Source organism: Myotis daubentonii, chromosome 11 (assembly GCF_963259705.1).
Source record: "Myotis daubentonii chromosome 11, mMyoDau2.1, whole genome shotgun sequence".
Lineage (NCBI taxonomy): Eukaryota > Metazoa > Chordata > Mammalia > Chiroptera > Vespertilionidae > Myotis > Myotis daubentonii.
In genome coordinates, this window is record NC_081850.1 from 81,043,172 (window position 1) to 81,060,775 (window position 17,604).

General features: G+C 65.2%; 2 protein-coding genes across 3 annotated transcripts in view; both read left to right on the forward strand.

Moving 5' to 3' along the window:
- The window catches only part of MRPS2 (mitochondrial ribosomal protein S2), a 229,276-nt gene that overhangs the window by 112,873 nt on the left and 98,799 nt on the right, over window positions 1-17,604 (forward strand). The window lies entirely within an intron of this gene.
- Window positions 1-17,604, forward strand: part of OLFM1 (olfactomedin 1) — a 28,727-nt gene that overhangs the window by 8,204 nt on the left and 2,919 nt on the right. The window contains exons 1-5 of one of the 2 annotated variants that reach the window (XM_059658478.1): window positions 2,579-3,087; window positions 4,805-4,954; window positions 9,132-9,287; window positions 11,120-11,339; window positions 16,146-16,252. In XM_059658478.1, coding sequence (XP_059514461.1) covers window positions 2,938-3,087; window positions 4,805-4,954; window positions 9,132-9,287; window positions 11,120-11,339; window positions 16,146-16,252 — 783 coding nt within the window. In that variant the 5' untranslated portion in view covers window positions 2,579-2,937. Of the gene's footprint in view, window positions 1-2,578; window positions 3,088-4,804; window positions 4,955-9,131; window positions 9,288-11,119; window positions 11,340-16,145; window positions 16,253-17,604 lie in introns of those variants that run through there. The other variant, XM_059658479.1, reaches the window with a different exon arrangement.

The window sequence follows — 17,604 nt, forward strand, 5'->3', positions numbered from 1 at the left end:
GCGCCTCAGATGGCTGCGGGGGGAGGGCTCTGCCTGGGCATGAGACGAGCGAGTGACTCCCTCAAGCCTCCCAGCTGGTGCGGGCAGCTGGGGTGCGGGCTGGGGGTGCGGGCAGCTGGGTGAAGGCGGGTGTGCGGGTGGGGGGTGTGGGCAGCGGGGGTGCAGGCAGGGGGTGCAGGAGGCTGGGGTGCAGGCGTGGGGTGTGGGCAGCTGGGGTGCAGGGGGGGTGCAGGCGTGGGGTGTGGGCAGCTGGGGTGCAGGCGGGGGGTACAGGCAGCTGGGGTGCAGGCGGGGGGTGCGGGCAGCGGGGGTGCAGCCTGGAGGGCACAGGTGCAGTTGGGGCAGCAGGTGCCGCCATCGCCCGCACACCCTGTCCCGTCCGCACGCTGCATCTGGGCGGAGAGCGGGCGCAGTGGGTCCATTGGACTCTGAGCCACAGATGAGTGATGAGTAGAGACGGCCGGTGTGAAAGGCTCGGGGGTGAGGTGGTGAGTCCGCTCTTCCTCCCACCGCCCTCCAGTCCTGTGACCTCCTGGTGGGTGGGTCGGTCGGTCGGTCGGCTTAGTCCCAGGGCGCGGAGGCGTTCCCAGGCTCGGGCTACATTTGAGGAGCCTGTGGGAGCCCCCAAGCTGCATGTTTGAGAGGCTGCTTCTTGGCTGGCCCTGAGGGGCGCCAAGCCCTCCCTGGCTCCCCCACCCGACCTCACACTCAGGAGAGGGCTCGGGGTCGGGATCTCCAGGCCCCAGAGGGTGGGAGGTCCCCGGCCTCCAGCCACTCCCCACAGCCGCCCTCCTTCCCGCGGGCCGCCCGGACTTGCTCCCGGGAAGCGCGCAGCGGCCAAGGTGCCCTCTGCAAATCTCATACCCACTCCGTCCTCCCGGGACGCAGCTGACATGAAATCAAACCAGACGCTCTCCCAGCCAGACCAGGGGGTTCCCCCACATCTGCGATCCGAGGTGTCGCCTTCCCAGCATGCCCTGGGCGTGTTGCCAGGCCCCACACCACCCCCTCCAGGTGTAGGCCTCCACCCCCCGCAGTCTTCAGACAGAGCAGCTCTGAAGCGAGCGGGGAGGGCCCGGGGCATAATGCCCTCTGCCCTCTGCCCTCTGCCCTCTGCGCACCAGCCACTCGCCGCGGGTCCTCTCTGGGCGCCACGCCTGCTCCTGCCCCTGCTCCCCCCTCACAACACCCCAAGAGGAAGGGCACTGGTATTAGACCCATTTCAGAGATGGGGAAACTGAGGCTCGGAAGGGCTAATTTCCTCGGCAGAGGCAGGGCTGGAGCCCAGGCTGCCCAGAGCCAGGGCGCAGGCACCGCTGACGGTCCTCCTGGTTCTCGGGCACCTGGCTGGTTGTGAGGAGTGTTTGTTCTCGCGGTTGGGCCATGGGAAGCGCCGGAATGTGGGGTGGGTGTCGCTTAGTAAACACCGCGGCTGCCGAGAGGGACGCCTGGGTGGTGCGGCTGGACGGTTCCAGCGCGTCCGTGGTCGCTGCCCTTGCTGCTGTGGGAAGTGGCGGGAGCACACGTGGCCTGGACCTGCGTCCCCTGTGCTGGATGGAGGCGGGTGGTGGGCGAATGCGGCCTGGGCACCCGGGGCACTCATGAAGGCAGACCCTGCAGTACCCGCTCTCACTGGGAGGTGGCGCCCTTCCCCAAGAGTTGGAATCTGTGGCTTTTAGGCCTCAGCGGCCACAGATCCCGGGTATGAATTAGTCAGGAAAACCAACCAGAGACCCCTTCCTCCCTGGGTCTCCCTCCCAGCACTGGGCTGGACCCTCCTGCTGGACCCTTCCCTCGTCAGACGGGGCGCAGCGGAGAGGGGGGTCCCGCTCAGGTGGGCGTCGGGAAGGCCACCCCTGCCTCCCAGCCCATCGGGAAAGAGGTCACTGTCCACCCAGCGGGAGTGCAGGGAGCGATGGGGGAGGGGAGGGGAGGGGGGCCACCCAATGGCGGGCGAGCTCGGTGCAGGCTGGAGGGGAGCCTGCCCTCTGGGGTGAGGCGAAATGAGCCCGTGAGGGTGTGGATCCAGCCAGCGAGCCCCGGAGACACCCGTGGCCTCGCCCTGAGGCCGCCGGAGCGGGGACTGGTGCCAGCCTGCCCTGCCCCAGCGCAGGCACGGGACTGTGGCTCCAGCCCCGCACTAACCACAGACCCCAGGCCCCGCCTCACCCTGCTCGTGGGTGGGGCCCCTGGAGCGCTCCCGTTCCGTGTACACACCCCTCAGCCCCCGCCCCGGAGCCCACAGCGCTGGGTGCCGACCGGCTGCGGCCAGGAACACCCCTTCTTCCAAGGGCCACCCTGGCACCAGCTGGGGTGGAGCGGGCCCTGGGTGTGGGGTCTCTGAAGGGTCCCCGGCCGCCTGGGGGTGAGGGAGGGCCCATCAGTGCCTCTCGGGCCTCCGCCCCAGAGGACTTGGGTGCCCTGGGCGCGGTGGTGTCTGCCCGGCCAGTCACCCTGGCCCGGCTCCCGGCGCCTGAGGTTTGCAGGCCTCGCGGCCGGCGCCAGGGGGCGGCGGGGAGCCAGCGGGAGGAAGAATCCACCCATTTCCTGGGCTGAGCGCGTCGCCGTCGCCCGGCCTTGTCCCCGCCTCCCGGCCGCGGCCCCCGCGCAGTCTGCCCGGCGCGCGGAGCCAGAGCGGCGGCCCTTCCCGGCGGCGGCGGGGCGCGGAGGGCGCGGCGGCGGCACCGGCACCGGGACCGGGACAGCGCGGGGCGCGCGGAGGCCGCCGGCGGCCACTCTCTCCGCGCCCGGAGGCGGCGCACCATGGCCGGGGCGCGCGGGGCGGCGGCGGCGGCGGCGGGCGGGCGGCGGCGGGCCGAGGGGGCGCGGGGACGCGGCCGGTCGCCCCTGCCCGCCGCGGTGCCCGCCGCCTGAAGGCTGCCCGGGGCGCGGGGCCGGCGCCGGCGCGGCGCGGGCGCAGGAGGCGACTCGGGCGCGATGTCGGTGCCGCTGCTCAAGATCGGGGTTGTGCTGAGCACCATGGCCATGATCACCAACTGGATGTCCCAGACGCTGCCCTCGCTCGTGGGCCTCAACACCACCCGGCTCTCGGCGGCCGGCGGCGGCACGTTGGACCGCAGCACCGGCGTAAGTGCCGCCCTCCCGGCCCTCCGACCCCCCACCGGGCTGGGCGGCGCCACCGGGAGCGGCCGGGCGCTCGGGCGCAGGCAGGTCAGGGGGCGGCTCCTGGGCGCTGCGGTGGGGACCCGCGCCCCAGCCCGGCCGCTCCCGCCACCGCCCCCCGGGCACGCTGCCCGGCTCTGCCCGTCCCGCCCGGGGGCGCTCCGGGACTCGGGGTGGCGTCCTGGGTCAGCACCGAGCAGGTCGCTCCTGGTGAGGTTAGGATGAGGCGGGGGCCTGGGGACTCGTCCAAGGTCACTCAGCAGGTGAGGCTGGCGACGCGCCGCTCCGACCGGCGCGCTGGGTCCACCGGACTCGCACGGAGCCCTCCCTACTTTGTAGCAGCCAGTCCTGCCGGCCAGGCCTTGGCCGGAGCCGTGCCCTCCCGCCTGCGGGCCCCAAAGCCCCAAGGCTCTGTCCTCCCGTCCCTGCTCGAAGGCCCCAAGTGTGGGGAGGGGCGGGGGCTGGTCCCCTGGGTGCCACCAGCTGCCGGCTCACCCCCTGCCTCCTGCGCGCCCTCCCCCCTGCCTCCCTGCTCAAGGCCGGGGAGGGGGCCCGGCTTTGGGCAGGGCTGACAGGAGGGTGGCCCAGCGGCTGGAGGGAGGCTGAGCTGGAACCCCGTGAGTGGGCGGGTGCCCCCGGAGGCCCAGGCAGCTGGAAGGAGAGGTGAAGGGCAGAGGTTCCTGAGCTCCCCTTTTTGCTGTCAAGGGCACTGAGCTGGGGGAGGAGGCTCGGGGACGCCCTCTGAGTCCCCCCCCCCCCGCACCTGCGGGTTCAGGCACCCCTGCAGTGCTTCCTGCTCGTGCCGCTCCCCTCTGCTTCTAGCTGCTGGGTTTGGAAGTGAATGGAATTAAATGTGCCCGCACTCTCCTTTCTCAGCACCAACTTCTCCCCACCCCGAGCTAAAAATAGCGGGTGACCTGCCGCTTGGGACAGGCTGTGGGGGCGAGGAGGGGCCGGGGAGTGTGCCCCGCCCCGCGCACCTGGCCGTCGGACCACCTGAGCCGACAGCAAGGTGACACCTGCCGTCCCCAGCTCTGGCTGCCGGCGGCCCTCCGCACACCTCGCCTCGGGACTGAGATTGGGTGTGACGCCTGTCACCAGGAACTCGGTGACATCGCCACGCGGAGGGTGGGAGCAGCCGTGCGCGTGGGGGCCTGGCGTTTCTAGGGCAGCCTGCGCCGGGCGGGCGGGCGGGCGGGGTCCTCACACCCTGGCTGATAGCGGTTGGGTCGCAGCTATTAACGGTCTGACGGTGGGTGCTTTATCTCGGTGCGGCGCGGGGAGCGGGCGCCAGCCCCCCTGCGCGCCCTCAGGGGAGGGGATCGTATTTCTCAGTTACTGCCCACTGGGCCCACCAATGGCCTCCCCCCTCCCTCCCCCCTCCCTCCCCTTCCAGCTCCGGCCGGCTGACCCTCCCTCTGCCTAATGGATCGATTTGGTCAGACGCCAAAACTCCACTATCCCTTGAATTTAAAAAACTGTAAACAGCCGTGCCCGTCGGACGCCCGTCCAGCCCCGGGGACCCTGACGGGAGACCCTTTGTTCTTGGGGACCGTCCCCGCCCCCCCCTGTCAGAACATCTTCAGATCATTTCTGTCTGCTTTGCCCCAGGGTTGGCGTGGACAGTCCTCCCCGTGTCCCACCTGATGTCTCACTGTCTCCCCCCCCCCCCCCCGCCCAGGTGTTGCCCACCAACCCGGAGGAGAGCTGGCAGGTGTACAGCTCCGCCCAGGACAGCGAGGGCAGGTGTATCTGCACAGTGGTCGCCCCCCAGCAGACCATGTGCTCGCGGGACGCCCGTACGAAACAGCTGCGGCAGCTGCTGGAGAAGGTGAGTTGGCGCAGGGCATGAGCGTGCCCCTGTGTGCGTGTGCGTGTGCGTGTGCATGTGCGTGTGTGTGTGTGTGTGTGCGCGCCCACACCACTGCGCTGAGGCGTGGCCAGCCCGAAGGGTCCGTCCCAGCTCCACGACTCCCTCTTCCCGTTGAGAATATTTGTGAATGAAGGATGAGTGAGGAGTAGATGGGGACTCCCCAGCGGCCCAGGAGGAGATGGCAGACCCTCCCCGTCACTGCAGGCCCCCCACATGCCGCCTCCCCCAGGGACCTTCACCTGCGGCCTCAGGCTCTGGCCCCGGCAGCAGCGTCCCGGGACCGGGGTGCAGGCCACGCGGGTTTGCCCACGGGGATTTTCCCTCCTCTGAGCGGTTGGGTTGGACCTGGCGCGTGGCAGGCCGGGCACTGCCCACCGAGGAGGCACCCCCCCTCCCCGCGGGCGCGCTCCTGGCATAGAAGCAGGCTAAGTGGTCACCTTCGTCGCCCACCTGGGAACAGCCCCGCGCAGTCGCATAGACGTTTTCCGTCCGTTATTTCACTGAATCTTCACAAGAACCATGTGGCGTAGATGAGGTCTTTCACGCCACCTCGGGCAGCGGAAATGTGGGTCAAGAGAGAGGCCCCGGCTCCTCCCGGGAGACAGCCAGTGAGTGGGGCCGCACTCACCCCCGGTCCTCGCACCCACCGGCCCGGCAGCCTCTATCCCACAGGGGCGGCTGCGGCAGGCGGCACAGCCAACTCTGCTCCTGGCACATTCCCTCCAGACCCCTGGGTTCCCGGAGAGCCCGGGGTCGGGGTTCATGGGAAGGAGAAATGGGGCCTCTGTTCCACTCATCACCCTCCTCCCAGGTGAGGGGACCCTTCCCACCCTGAGAGAGCGGGTCACACCACACACATACCACACACACATAGGTACACACACACTGCACACACCTCACACACAGAGATACAGACACACACATAGATACACTGCACACGCCTTGCATACACACATACATACACATATTGCACAAACCTCACATACACACAAATACACACACTGCACAGACTTCACACACAGATACACACCGCACACACCTCACATACACACACATAAATACACACACACTGCACACACCTCACACACAGAGATACAGACACACATATAGATACACTGCACATACCTCACACACAGAGATACAGACACACAGATACACTGCACATACCTCACATACACAGATACATACACATATTGCACACACCTCACATACACACAGACACACACACTGCACAGACCTCACACACACACACACAGCGTGAAGCCGCGGCTTTGCCCTCAGTTGGGGCAAGAGAGGAGCCTTGGGGAGGGGGTGCTGGAGGGCGCCGTCCTCGGGCTGCCCCCCGCCCAGGAGAGGCCGGCACCTGCAGGAGGCCGGGCAGCATTGCTGGGCCTGAGCCCCGCTCACTGAGACCCTCGCTCGGCTGCAGGTGGAGCTGCGGGTCCCTCGCTTGGACCCGTTTCCCAGCTGTGCCGTCGGGGGCCCCCAGGAGGGCCTGGGAGGGACCGTGATTCCTGGGCAGGAGGCGGGCGGCGGGGCAGGCAGAGCCGGGCAGCGCCCTTGGAGGGGCAGGGCTGTGTTCTTTTCCCACGAGGAAGTCACTTAAAAAGAAAGTCAAAGCCTTAGCAGCTTCGGCAAACATGCATTCACACAAGCTAGACAGAGCCTCGCGTGCCTTAATCATTCAGAACCGGAGGCGGGTGGAGCCTGGGGGCCTCCGCTGCTGGGGGCAGGGCCGGCGCTGAGACCCCCCACCTCCCGCTCCTGACGGGAAGCCAGTCAGGGTTCCAGAAAGCTCCGGGAGCCCTGGCTCTGCGCCTCTTCTTTCTGCCCCTGAGCCAGGGCGCCACTGCTTAGCCGTGTGCAGCCCTCGGCGTGCCCGTGGGCACTGCTCTCCCAGGGCACAGCCATTTGCCAAGGGCCTGGCTGCTCTGTGCCTCCTGCCGGCAGAAGGGGCAGGGCCTCCTGCTTCCCCTCCCCCTCCCCCTCCTCCTTCTCCTCTTCCTTCCCCTCCCCCTCCTCCCGCTGCTCCTCCCACTCCTCCTCCTCCTGCTCCTCCTCCAGCTGGGTTGCCCCAGTCTCCCCTCCTCTTTCCTAGTGGAGGGGCAGGGGCAGGGTGAGGCCAGGGCACTGGGCGGACCCGGGGGCGGGCCCAGCGCTGTGGCCCCTGTGCCCTGTCTCTGGGCGCATCCCATCCACTTCCACTTCCGCACGAAGGCTCCACCCTACCATCTGCTACGGGCGCCCCATGGCGAGCTGGTCCCCCGCCCTCAGCTCTGGTTCCCATGGGCCTGGAGTCCTTGGGAGGCGCCTGGGGTCAGGGCTGAGGACCACAGAGACCCTCGGCGGGTGTGGGGTGGGCAGAGGGCAGGCGGCCCCCCACTCTGTGCTCTTGGAAGACATGCGGGGCCCTGGGTTTGAAAGTGCGGGCGTGGGAGTCAGGCCAGGCCTCGGATGTGGCTGACCGCTGCGGTGTGAGGGCAGGCACGTTTCCTAACGTCGCTGAGCCCCGTTAGGCGCTGAGACCCAAGCCCGTGACCAGCAAGTGGTAGGTGTCGCCTGCAGCCCGCAGTCAGGAATGTTAGCCCCGGTGGGGCGGGGCTTGATGGAACCGCCACTGTGTCCCTTCCTCCCAGCCACACGGCGGCAGGGGGCGCCCCTGTGCACGAGGTGGCTGAGTCCCGTGCTGAGGTGACAGGTGTGAAGGGGGCCAGTCCCCCTCCCTCCCCGAGTCTCCCCGTCCAGCAAGGTGGCTGAGACAGCTGTGCAGGTTACTCCTGGGCAGGCACTGTGCCAGCCGGGTGAGGTTGTTTCCAAGTCGTGTGCCGCCACTTCTGGCTTAGCTCATCGGGGAGGCCTGCCTGGAGGAGGTGCCGTTGGGCAGGGCCTTGAAGGGCGAAGGAAACCAAGCATTGCAACTTTTCTCAAAAGAGGTGCTGCAGTGATTCAGAGTGACAGAGTAGGACAGGTGAGGGGACAGGGAGACTTCGGGTGCTAGAGCACACATATTCTAGGTCATACAGTGTCTCAGGAGAGAGGGCCCGAGAGCACCGGAGCCACCCATGTGTTGTACTTGAAGAGCCGGAATTTCTCGCAGAATCTGTGTGTGCTGCTTTCAAATAATGTCCTAAAATCCCCGGCATTTTAAAACGCCGAGATGAACAATGCCGGTTTCTCTTGCTGAGAGGCCTTTGCTGGCCTCTTATTTTATTTGGGGGGGTGGCGGGGAGGCAGGAAGGAGTGGAAGCCATGCAAAGCTGAGCCTCAGACCCGAATGATTTTGTTCCTAAAGCGGGGGAGGGGGGCTGGGGGGGGCGATATTCTTAACCAGCAGAAGCTCAGAAATGAACATTTGCGCCTCTGGAGGTGCCTCCCTCCCTCGCGATTGGACTCGATTCCGAGCCCACGCGCCCGCGCCCGCGCCACTGCGACAAGCCTGAGCTCGAGCCACCGCCCCAAACGCATTTGCTCAGAATCGCCAGCCAGTTTCCTGGAAACAAAAAGCGCTGGCAGGTGGCTGCGCCCAAACGCGTTCCTGTTAAGCTCCCTGCCACCCTGTGGAATATTAAAGTCCGCCTCGAGGCGGGACTCCGTCCCCACGTGCCTGGAGGGTGCGGAGCGGCCATCCGTCATTTGCGGGTGATGGACTCCCGACGCGGGGCCCGAGCGTACATGTTTGCAGAGCGGTGTCGACCTGGGATGTCGTTGGGGTGATGGATGGCCCACGGTGGGGGAGGAGGGCCCGACGCCGGATCAGACCGGGTGTCCCGGTGCCTCCGTTCCCACCCGCGCTCCGCCCGCCTTTCTCGGGGAGGCACCCGGGGAGATTAGGGGCACGAGAAGCTGTACCCGGGCTGGGGGAGCCCCTCCATGCTGTTCCTCTCATGGATGTTTATGTCTGCCCGACTGGGTTCATCCTGCAGAATAAAGAGAGGAGGGACCACGCCCCCAAAAGAAGGGAAACTCGCCCAGCCCCACGCACGGGGAGCTGTGGCCCGCGAGGGCGGGGCTCCGGCCCTGGTTTGCATCCCGGGCGCTGGGAGGAGGCAGGGGGTGTGGTCCCTGCGCGCTTTAGGAGGTGTGAGGTCGGCTGCGCCTGCCGCGGCGCCCTCCTTGACCTTGGCCTCTTCGGCAGGTGCAGAACATGTCCCAGTCCATAGAGGTGCTGGACCGGCGGACTCAGCGGGACCTGCAGTACGTAGAGAAGATGGAGACCCAGATGAAAGGCCTGGAGTCCAAGTTCAAGCAGGTGGAGGAGAGCCACAAGCAGCACCTGGCCAGGCAGTTCAAGGTGCGTGTGTCCTCCTCCCAGGCAGGGTTTGCTGCCCTCGAGGCTCCCCTCTCCCTCTAGAGCTAGCGATTGGGGGGCGGGGGAGCCGAGCGAGGTTTGCCCTCTGCTGTCCTGGGAGACAGAGGCAGCTGCCTGCACGCGCCCTGAGAGGGAGGCTGGGCCGGGCCGGGGTTCCCAGCACCTCTAGCGTCAGAGGCCAGGGGTCCCGGGTCCGAGCTCCGGCCAGGTGCCAGCTCCGCAGCTGCTGCGGGTCAAGCCCCTCAGCTGAGGACTGGCTTCCTGGGTCAGAGCCGTGTCCGGGCAGGGAGCACGCAGGGCCATTTCCCCGTCTGACCTCAGTTAGCTGTGGCGCAGCCACTGTAGGGTCACAGGGAAGAAAGAGAGAGACACCAACATCTTTCTCACTTTGTGGTAAGTGTTCCTGCTCTCCGGGTGACTGGACCGGAAGGCCGGGGTGTGACCTGAAATTATATATACATACGTATGAATATGTATATATACAGACACATAGATACTCACGCACCCAGAGCGAACGCAGCTTCAGAACTCCTGAGTTGAGGAGCGCTATGCACCTTAATTAAGGCAGACATGCATGCTAATTAGAACTCTGGCCCGGATATAAATGAGCGGGTCGATAACACAGCCCGCGCGACTGGAAATTGCTGACGCGGTCGACCTGCCCCCTCCACGCCGGCGTCTCCCTTTGATGAGCTCTGCATGAAGCAGGAACGGACTCGCTTTTAAAAGCCACCCGTTCTCTAGACGGAACGGCGGGCCGATGACGTTACCGATCTATATCACATCACGCATAAAACAGCGCAGGCTGGAGGAGAATGAGCGGTCACTCTGGCCCGAGGCCAGCGGGCGTACCACCGTCCTCCTTCTGCCGCGTCACCGCGAATTATCCGGGAAGAGATTTTGACCTGCCTGACCATAAAGAGTTTGTGTCTCTCCGTCAAAGCCAGCACTCCCTTCTCAGGGGCGCGAGGGGGGAGGGATAAGGCAGAGTCCTCTCAGGGCGCCGGGTCCCCCGCGGCCAGGGGCTAGCTAGCTCCTCTCTGCTAGCGCCGCCCACACAGCCGTCTCCCCCAGGCCCCGAATCGGGGCGCTGTGGCGCTGGGGGAGGCTGGCAGCCCTTGCCCTCCACCGGCTTTAATTGCATTAAACGTGCCAGCGCAGGGCGGTGAGGGATTGACGTTGCTGGCAAGGCCGGCGGCTTGGATGAGCCCTAGCACTGAAGTGTGGTTTCTCCTAAGTGCCCGTGAAGCGATTTGTCTGCGAGTGGCTGTGTGTGTGAGGCAGGCTGGTGAGGTAGTTCTTCAACGGTATTTCGTTTTCTTGCTTGCAGGGCTAACTTAAAAGCGTTTTTTCAGAGCCGCAGTGACTGAAGAGGCATGTGCCCATGTACCCATGACCGCGGGCCAGACTGCTTTTTGCACCCTGCATTTTTACTCTCCTTCCCGACACTTAGCGCCATTTCACTAAGGAATCCAATCCAACCGCGACCCTCTTTTTTGCATGCGACTGTAGATGCATTTCACGAATCCTTTGAACCCTTGTCAATGCATTTTTTTTTTGAAAAAGAAAAAAAAAAAAAAGGAAACTGTGTGTATGTGACCTAAAGCATGTAACCTTAAGATGTTGCATTCTACCTGACAATAAAGACCTTTCCCAAAGATGATGGTGTTCTGAAGACTGTTTCATACGCTCTCCTCACGCTGGGGGCCGGAGGATAAGCCAGCCTGTGAGAGGCGGGGAGCGGCCAGGCCCAGGCAGGGTGTGACGAGTTTTTGCACGCATCGCACTGAACCTAGCTTATTTTAACCTTGCAGGCGATAAAAGCGAAAATGGATGAACTTAGGCCTTTGATACCCGTGTTGGAAGAGTACAAGGCCGATGCCAAATTGGTTTTGCAGTTTAAAGAGGAGGTCCAGAATCTGACGTCAGTGCTTAACGAGCTGCAAGAGGAAATTGGCGCCTATGACTACGATGAGCTGCAGAGCAGAGTGTCCAATCTTGAAGAGAGGCTCCGTGCGTGCATGCAAAAGCTAGGTAGGCCCAGCACCCTGCGGGGCGGGCGCGGGGCGGGGCGGGCCTGGCCCCGCCCACCGCGGCCCGGCCCCGCCCACCGCGGCCCGGCCCCGCGCTGGCTCCGGGCGCGGTGCTGAAGTGGACAGCGCCCGCCTGGCTTCCGGAGCGGCGGGCTGCGCAGGGCTCGCGGGCAGGGCCCCGTGGAGGCTGCCCCCGCGTGAGCGCGCGGTCCCACCCCGGGCGGGGCCGGGCGCAGACCCCGCTGAGTTGCACACCTGGAAGAAATAGGAGGATCAGTTGTTGCAAACCCTCTCAAGAGTGTGCGTGCGCACGCGCGTGCGGGTGTGTGGGGGTGAGTTCCCAGGACGCGAGTGGCTTAGGGCTGCAAACTGCACCTCCGCGTCCCTCCCGGTGGGCACCAGGCCGAGGAGGCGCCTCGGGCACCGCGCCCGGAGGAGCAAATTCAGCCCCGGCGGAGGGTGGCCATTCAGGAGAGCGAGGAGCCGCTCCCACAGCTGCCCGCTCCCCGCTCCCTTCGCGGCGCGTGGGGGCAGCGTGAGTTCTTATTCGTGATTGGACACCCACTCGCCTTAGCAACCTTCCTGTTAATTGCTTTTATAAGTCTTTTTTTTAATACTTGCCCGAGGATATTTTTCCCATTGATTTTTTTTTTTTTTTTTAGAGAGAGAGAGAGAGTGGAAGGGAGGGAGGGAGGGAGGAGAGAGAAGAAACCAGCGATGAGAGAGACACACCAATCAGTTGCCTGGCACACTCCCCCCCTACCCCCCACCCCCATCGGGGCCTGGGATCCACCTGCAACCCAGGTAGTACCCTTGACTGGGAACTGAACCTGTGACCCTTCGACCTGAGGGCCGCCGCTCCAGCACCGAGCCTCACGGGCAGGGCCTGCGTCTACATGTCGGTGCCCGAGCCCCCTACCTCCCAGTTCCACTTCTTAGACCTTCCCGAAGGTCGGCTGGCCCTTCTCGTCTCGGGTTTAAAACAAAGGTTGCTCATCCCGTAGTGTGCTTTTTAGGGTCACTCGGAGTACGTTTGCTTTATCCTTTGGTTTTACCTGATGTCCTTGGCTCCCTTTTTATTCACCCCCCAACCCCCCCCCCCCCACACACACACACACAATGTAAGACATCCCCAAAGAGTCGGCGCCAGTGCTGTTGTCCGTGAACGACCGAAAGGTGCCGAGGGCGGGGAAGCCGCGTCCGCCAGCCATTCTTTGAACAGGTTCCCGAGTCCAAAGCTGCCCCCCGCACCCCGTGGAGGCACGCGTGCTAGCCCCCCGCTCTGGAGAGAAGCCTGCGAGGCTGGCGTGGAGCGGGAACGCGTGCCATGTGTACACGCTGGCTGTGTCACAGGAGCACGTGCTGCCGCGTGTTTTCAGCGACATGCTTCCCGGCACCCACATCCTGGTGGGTCGGGCTGAGTGACCTGGGACAGTCCCAGGAGGGGTCTGGGTGGACGGCCCGGACCTGCTGCTCCCTTCTGGCACCCCAGGAGCGGGGGCGGCGCCTGAAACGCAGTGACGCTGGGCTCTGATTATTTCCGCGGGGCGTGGTCTTGGGGTTTCTGCCCGGAATGACCCCGAGCTCCCTGCCACCTCTCTCTCTCCAGACCCTCCCCCGGGGGTCTCTCTTGGCCTCTGACGTCCAGAGCATGTGGGGGGAAGGGTATTTGTTATTTTTGCCCCAAGATAAAACCTCCACACTTTTCAGTGAACGGATCACAGAGCAAAAGGGAAATTCAGAGCAAAATGTTACGCATGGTGAGACGCGAGGCCTTTGGAGGGGGCGCCCCGCCCAGACGAGCAGGCTGCCCGCCCGGCCCTGCCTGGTTCAGAAGCTGCCGGAGCTCAGCCGATGGCGTCAGCGCTCAGGGCTGTCACGTGGTCCCCTCAGGCTCTCAGGGCTGTCACGTGGTCCCCTCAGGCTGCTGAAGGGCTCGCTGGGGAGTAGAGAGAGGATGACGAGTTCTCCTCGCTGGAGGGCAGCCACCTGATGTCACCTCTGGTTTCTTTTTTCAAAAGACCTTGATGTTTAGAGAGACTGTGAAGTGGGGTCTGCAGGTAGGGTTCAGGGTCTACAGGTGGGGCCCGGGGTCTGCAGGTGGGGCCTGGTGTCTGCAGGTGAGGCCCGGGGTCTGCAGGTGGGGCCCGGGGTCTGCACTGAGCCAGCACCAGGCGGACGGGGATGAGCCAACTGTGAGACCAGCTGGGGAGGCAGGACGCGTGGCCGACAGCCATGTGACTCTCCTGAGGCAGTAATCAGCTTGGGGGTCAGCCTCTCTCCATCTGAAGAAGGCGGAGGGGTCCCTGGGCCCTGGGGTGACGGTGCGAGGCCACGGATGTCATTTACATCACTCGCTCCTCACCGGCCCGGGAAGGCGGGGGTAGGTAGGTGGGCAGGTAGATAGATAGATAGATAGATAGATAGATAGATGATAGGTGATTAATAGAGTTAGATAGATGAGAGATAGACAGATGGCAGATGATTGATAGAGATAGACAGATAGACAGACAGGACAGATGATAGACAACTGACTGATAGATGATGGACAGATAGAGACACAGCCTGGCAGGTGCTCCTTCAGCTCAGGAACTTAGGACCCAGCTGAAGCCGTGGCTGCTTGATCTCGTCTTCCTTTTAGCCTCACGAGCTGGCGCCCTCAGCAGCCGGGCTCCTGGCGCAGAGGTCGCCGAGGGAGCGGGACCGGAAGGCAGCCCCACCTGGCGCCCGCGCTGACAGCTGTCCGAGGCCGCCCTCCCTCCCCGCCCTCTGCTCCTGGGGGCTGGGTGCCCAGGGACACCTTCGTGAACTGACGTGCCACCCGCCCCCGCGGCTCTGCCATGGGTTAGAGCCTGTGGATCCCGAGATCCTGGCAGAGCCTGTCTGGACAGAGAAACAAAACAGCTCCTGACTCAGGCGTACGGAGCGGCCCCGGCAGGTTCCGGGCTCCTCTGGGGTGGGCGGGGAGGGAACTGGGAGGGGGCAGAGCGGGCTGGCCCTGCTGCGGTCACACCTGCCCTGCGGTCACACCTGGCCCTCCCCTTCCGAGCAGCCACAGGCCGGAAGGTCCTGAGCGGCAGGACGCAGTGACCGGCCCGGCAGCCGCTGACCTGGCTTCGCTGAGGTGCACCCCATGTCCTCTACATCCCCGGCCCAGACAAGAGTAACAAGAGTAGCGGGGCCTCCACTGATCACTTGCCATGTCGGGCGCTTGCGTGTCAGGCATGTCCCCGGAGTCAGGTGTGTGCCGTGTCGGGCGTGCGGCTAGAAGCTCCAAGTGCCTCCTGCTGTGACCCCACCATCCTCCCAGGTAGTGTCGTCACTGCCACAGGATACTGTCTACGCCACACGCCGCCCCCATCCCTCTGCTGGGACAGATGGCGAAGCCGTGGCTGGCGAGATTTCCTGAGGGATGGATAATTTTACCTCTAAGTGCCTGAGAGATGAGTCACTCACTCACTCATTCATTCACTCATTCACTCACTCATTCATTCACTCATCTACTCATTCAGTCACTCATTCACTCATTCATTCATCACTCACTCATTCACTCATTCATTCACTCGCTCACTCATCTACTCATTCACTCATTCACTCATTCATTCATCCACTCACTCATTCACTCATTCACTCTGGACCACTCCCAGCCGAGTCTTGGGGAGACAGAAAAGGGCAACAAGCGTCTTGCGTGGGACCAGGAGACCACACACTATGTCTGTGGCCGCAGGAAGTGTGTGGTCGGGGAGGACAGGGGTGGGGCTCAGAGGGAGAGGTCTCTGGAAGAGGCATCCGTTTGGGTCCAGCCAGGAAAGACAGGCGGGGAGGGGGTGGCATTCCAGATGGAGGAGTGGCTAGAGCACCGGTGTGGGGGCCGGCGTCAGGCCAGGCCGGGCCTCTAGCTGAGCAGGGCACTGACCCGCCCTCTCACCTCGGAGTGTGATGCGGAGGGCAGAGTCAGTCTCCTGGTCCCTGGGCCAGGCCTGGAGGGAGGGCGGGACAGAGGCCACCGCCCCGCAGCTCAGGGCTAAGAAACACGCTGCCCTGGAGGCCGGCAGAGGTGCGGTCACTGCCCACTGCCGCGGCTGTGCGCACAGGTCCGCGTCGGCGGGACAGGTGGGGTGGGCACAGCACGGGGGCCGCCAGAGGCAGCCTGTGAGGCCACAGGCTGTGGGGAGGGCAGGGCTGAGTCAGATGCTGGTTCTGGCCGCAGCCGTGCCGGGGGCCCTGAGAGCGCCCCACCTCGTCTCCAGCCTCCATCTGAGCGGGGGAGGCCCGAGGTCACGCCCTAGGTCCGTCCGATGCTCGCTGACCCGTCCGTGCCAGAGCCCCGGCCCTCCGGCCTCCGCTCCTCCTCCCGCAGGAGACACGCCACCCTCCAGGTGGCCCGTGGGAAGGCGGCGGCCCTGCCCAGGTCTGGTTCTACCCGACGGGAGGGGCCGGAGCAGGGGCTGGAACAGAGCTGCCTGCTTCTGCTTCCTGACCCGTGGCCAGTGTCCTGCGTGGAGCCCGCCGCCTGCCACGGGCACCAGACAGACAGCGCCTTCTCCCCGCCCCCACTTCCCCGAGAAAACCAAGCTTGGCTGCTGACCGCCCCCCAGAGGCGCTGCTGGGGCTGCCCCTCCCCCCCACTGCCCCTCCCCCCCACTGCCCCGCCTCAGCTGCTCTTGGTTCCGGAGGCCCGGTGTCTGCAGGAGGAGCCAGGGCGTGAGCCGCTCGCTGTCTGGCCGAGGTCCCAGGCCAGGGGAGCGAGGGGACCCGGCACCCGCAGCGGCCGGACGCCGGCTCACCTGCGCCTGCTCTCTTGCAGCCTGCGGCAAGCTGACGGGCATCAGCGACCCCGTGACCGTCAAGACGTCCGGCTCCAGGTTCGGGTCCTGGATGACCGACCCTCTGGCCCCTGAGGGCGACAACAGGGTGAGTGCTCCTTCGTCGGGCCCGGAGCGGGGTCGTGTGGACCAGGTGTCCTTGTGGGGCCGGCCCGCTGGTCCCCTGCCCGAGTGTCTGGCTCTCACGCCGGTGCCAGTGCGTCCACCGCCCGCCAAAGCAGCCAGGGCCTGTGCGAGCGGAGCGTGGCGCCTGGGGGGCACTGACCGAGGGTGCAGTGTGGGGAGGAAGAGACCCACCTCCTACCCGCGCCCGCCCTGTGCACACAGCCGCCCGCAGACCTGGTGGGATCCGGGAACCAACAACGCTGGCGCTGCAAGCGCGCCTCTCACCCAGCGCCCACCCCCTCGCTGTCCCCCTGAGAGCGCGCGCTCTGCCCAGACAGGGGATCGGGGCTCTGAGCCCGCTGTGTGCCTCCCCGCACGCGTGGCGAGGGCGTGGATTCGCCTGCCGTGGAGGTGGTGACGGGCGTGTTTGATCATTAGAGAACCACTTGCTGCTGGATGGCTTGCTCACCCTCCAGGAAAGGCGGGCGGGTGACGGGCAGGGGAGGAGGGCTGGGGGGAGGAGGGCTTCGCGGGGTGGGTGTGGGGGGGAGTGCTGGGGGGCAGTGGGCGGGCCAGGAGCTCAGGACGGCCTCCACCCCCCCACGGAGCGCCATGTCCCCAGGCCCTGCCATCGGTCGGGAAGACACCTTTGTCTGTTTGATCGTTTCCGTCCTCCCGTCCAGTTCTGATTACACACACACAGGAGACCAATGACTCGCTTCCAAAACACACACAAAATCAATGTCAGCTCCGCGCAGGCTGCCGCGGGGGGGGGGGGGGGGGGGAGGACGTGGTGGGAGGGGTGTGGCCAAAGGCTGGGGGCCAGGGGAGGGCGGGGGACCCTGGTGGGGCCGCCTAAGCTCCAGGGACCCCGCTGCCCGTGTGCTGAGCGGGCAGAACAGGGTCGCTGGGCATGCCCGGCGTCCGTGCTTCCGCGGCTCATTTATGAAGCGCCAGCTGGATGCCCGGTGCGTGCTGGGTGGGGCGCTGGTTTCTGGCACCAGGTCTCAGCAGGGACCTGCCTGCGGGCTTCGTTGGTACCGAGGCCTGGAAGCTCCCTCCCGACGCCAGGCTCTCGCCCCCTGGCCCCTGCCCAGCTGTGCGCCCCCAGGAGACACGTGCGCTCCAGGGACCCTGACCCCCCACACTGAGACCGTAGCTCTGACTGTGGAACCTTCTAGAGCAGCGGTTCTCAACCTTCCTCATGCCGCGCCCCTTTCCTACAGTTCCTCATGTTGTGGTGACCCCCACTTTCATTGTTACAAATTGAACATAATGAACGCACAGGGATTCATCACAAAAACAACATGTAACTATATATGTGTTTTCCGATGG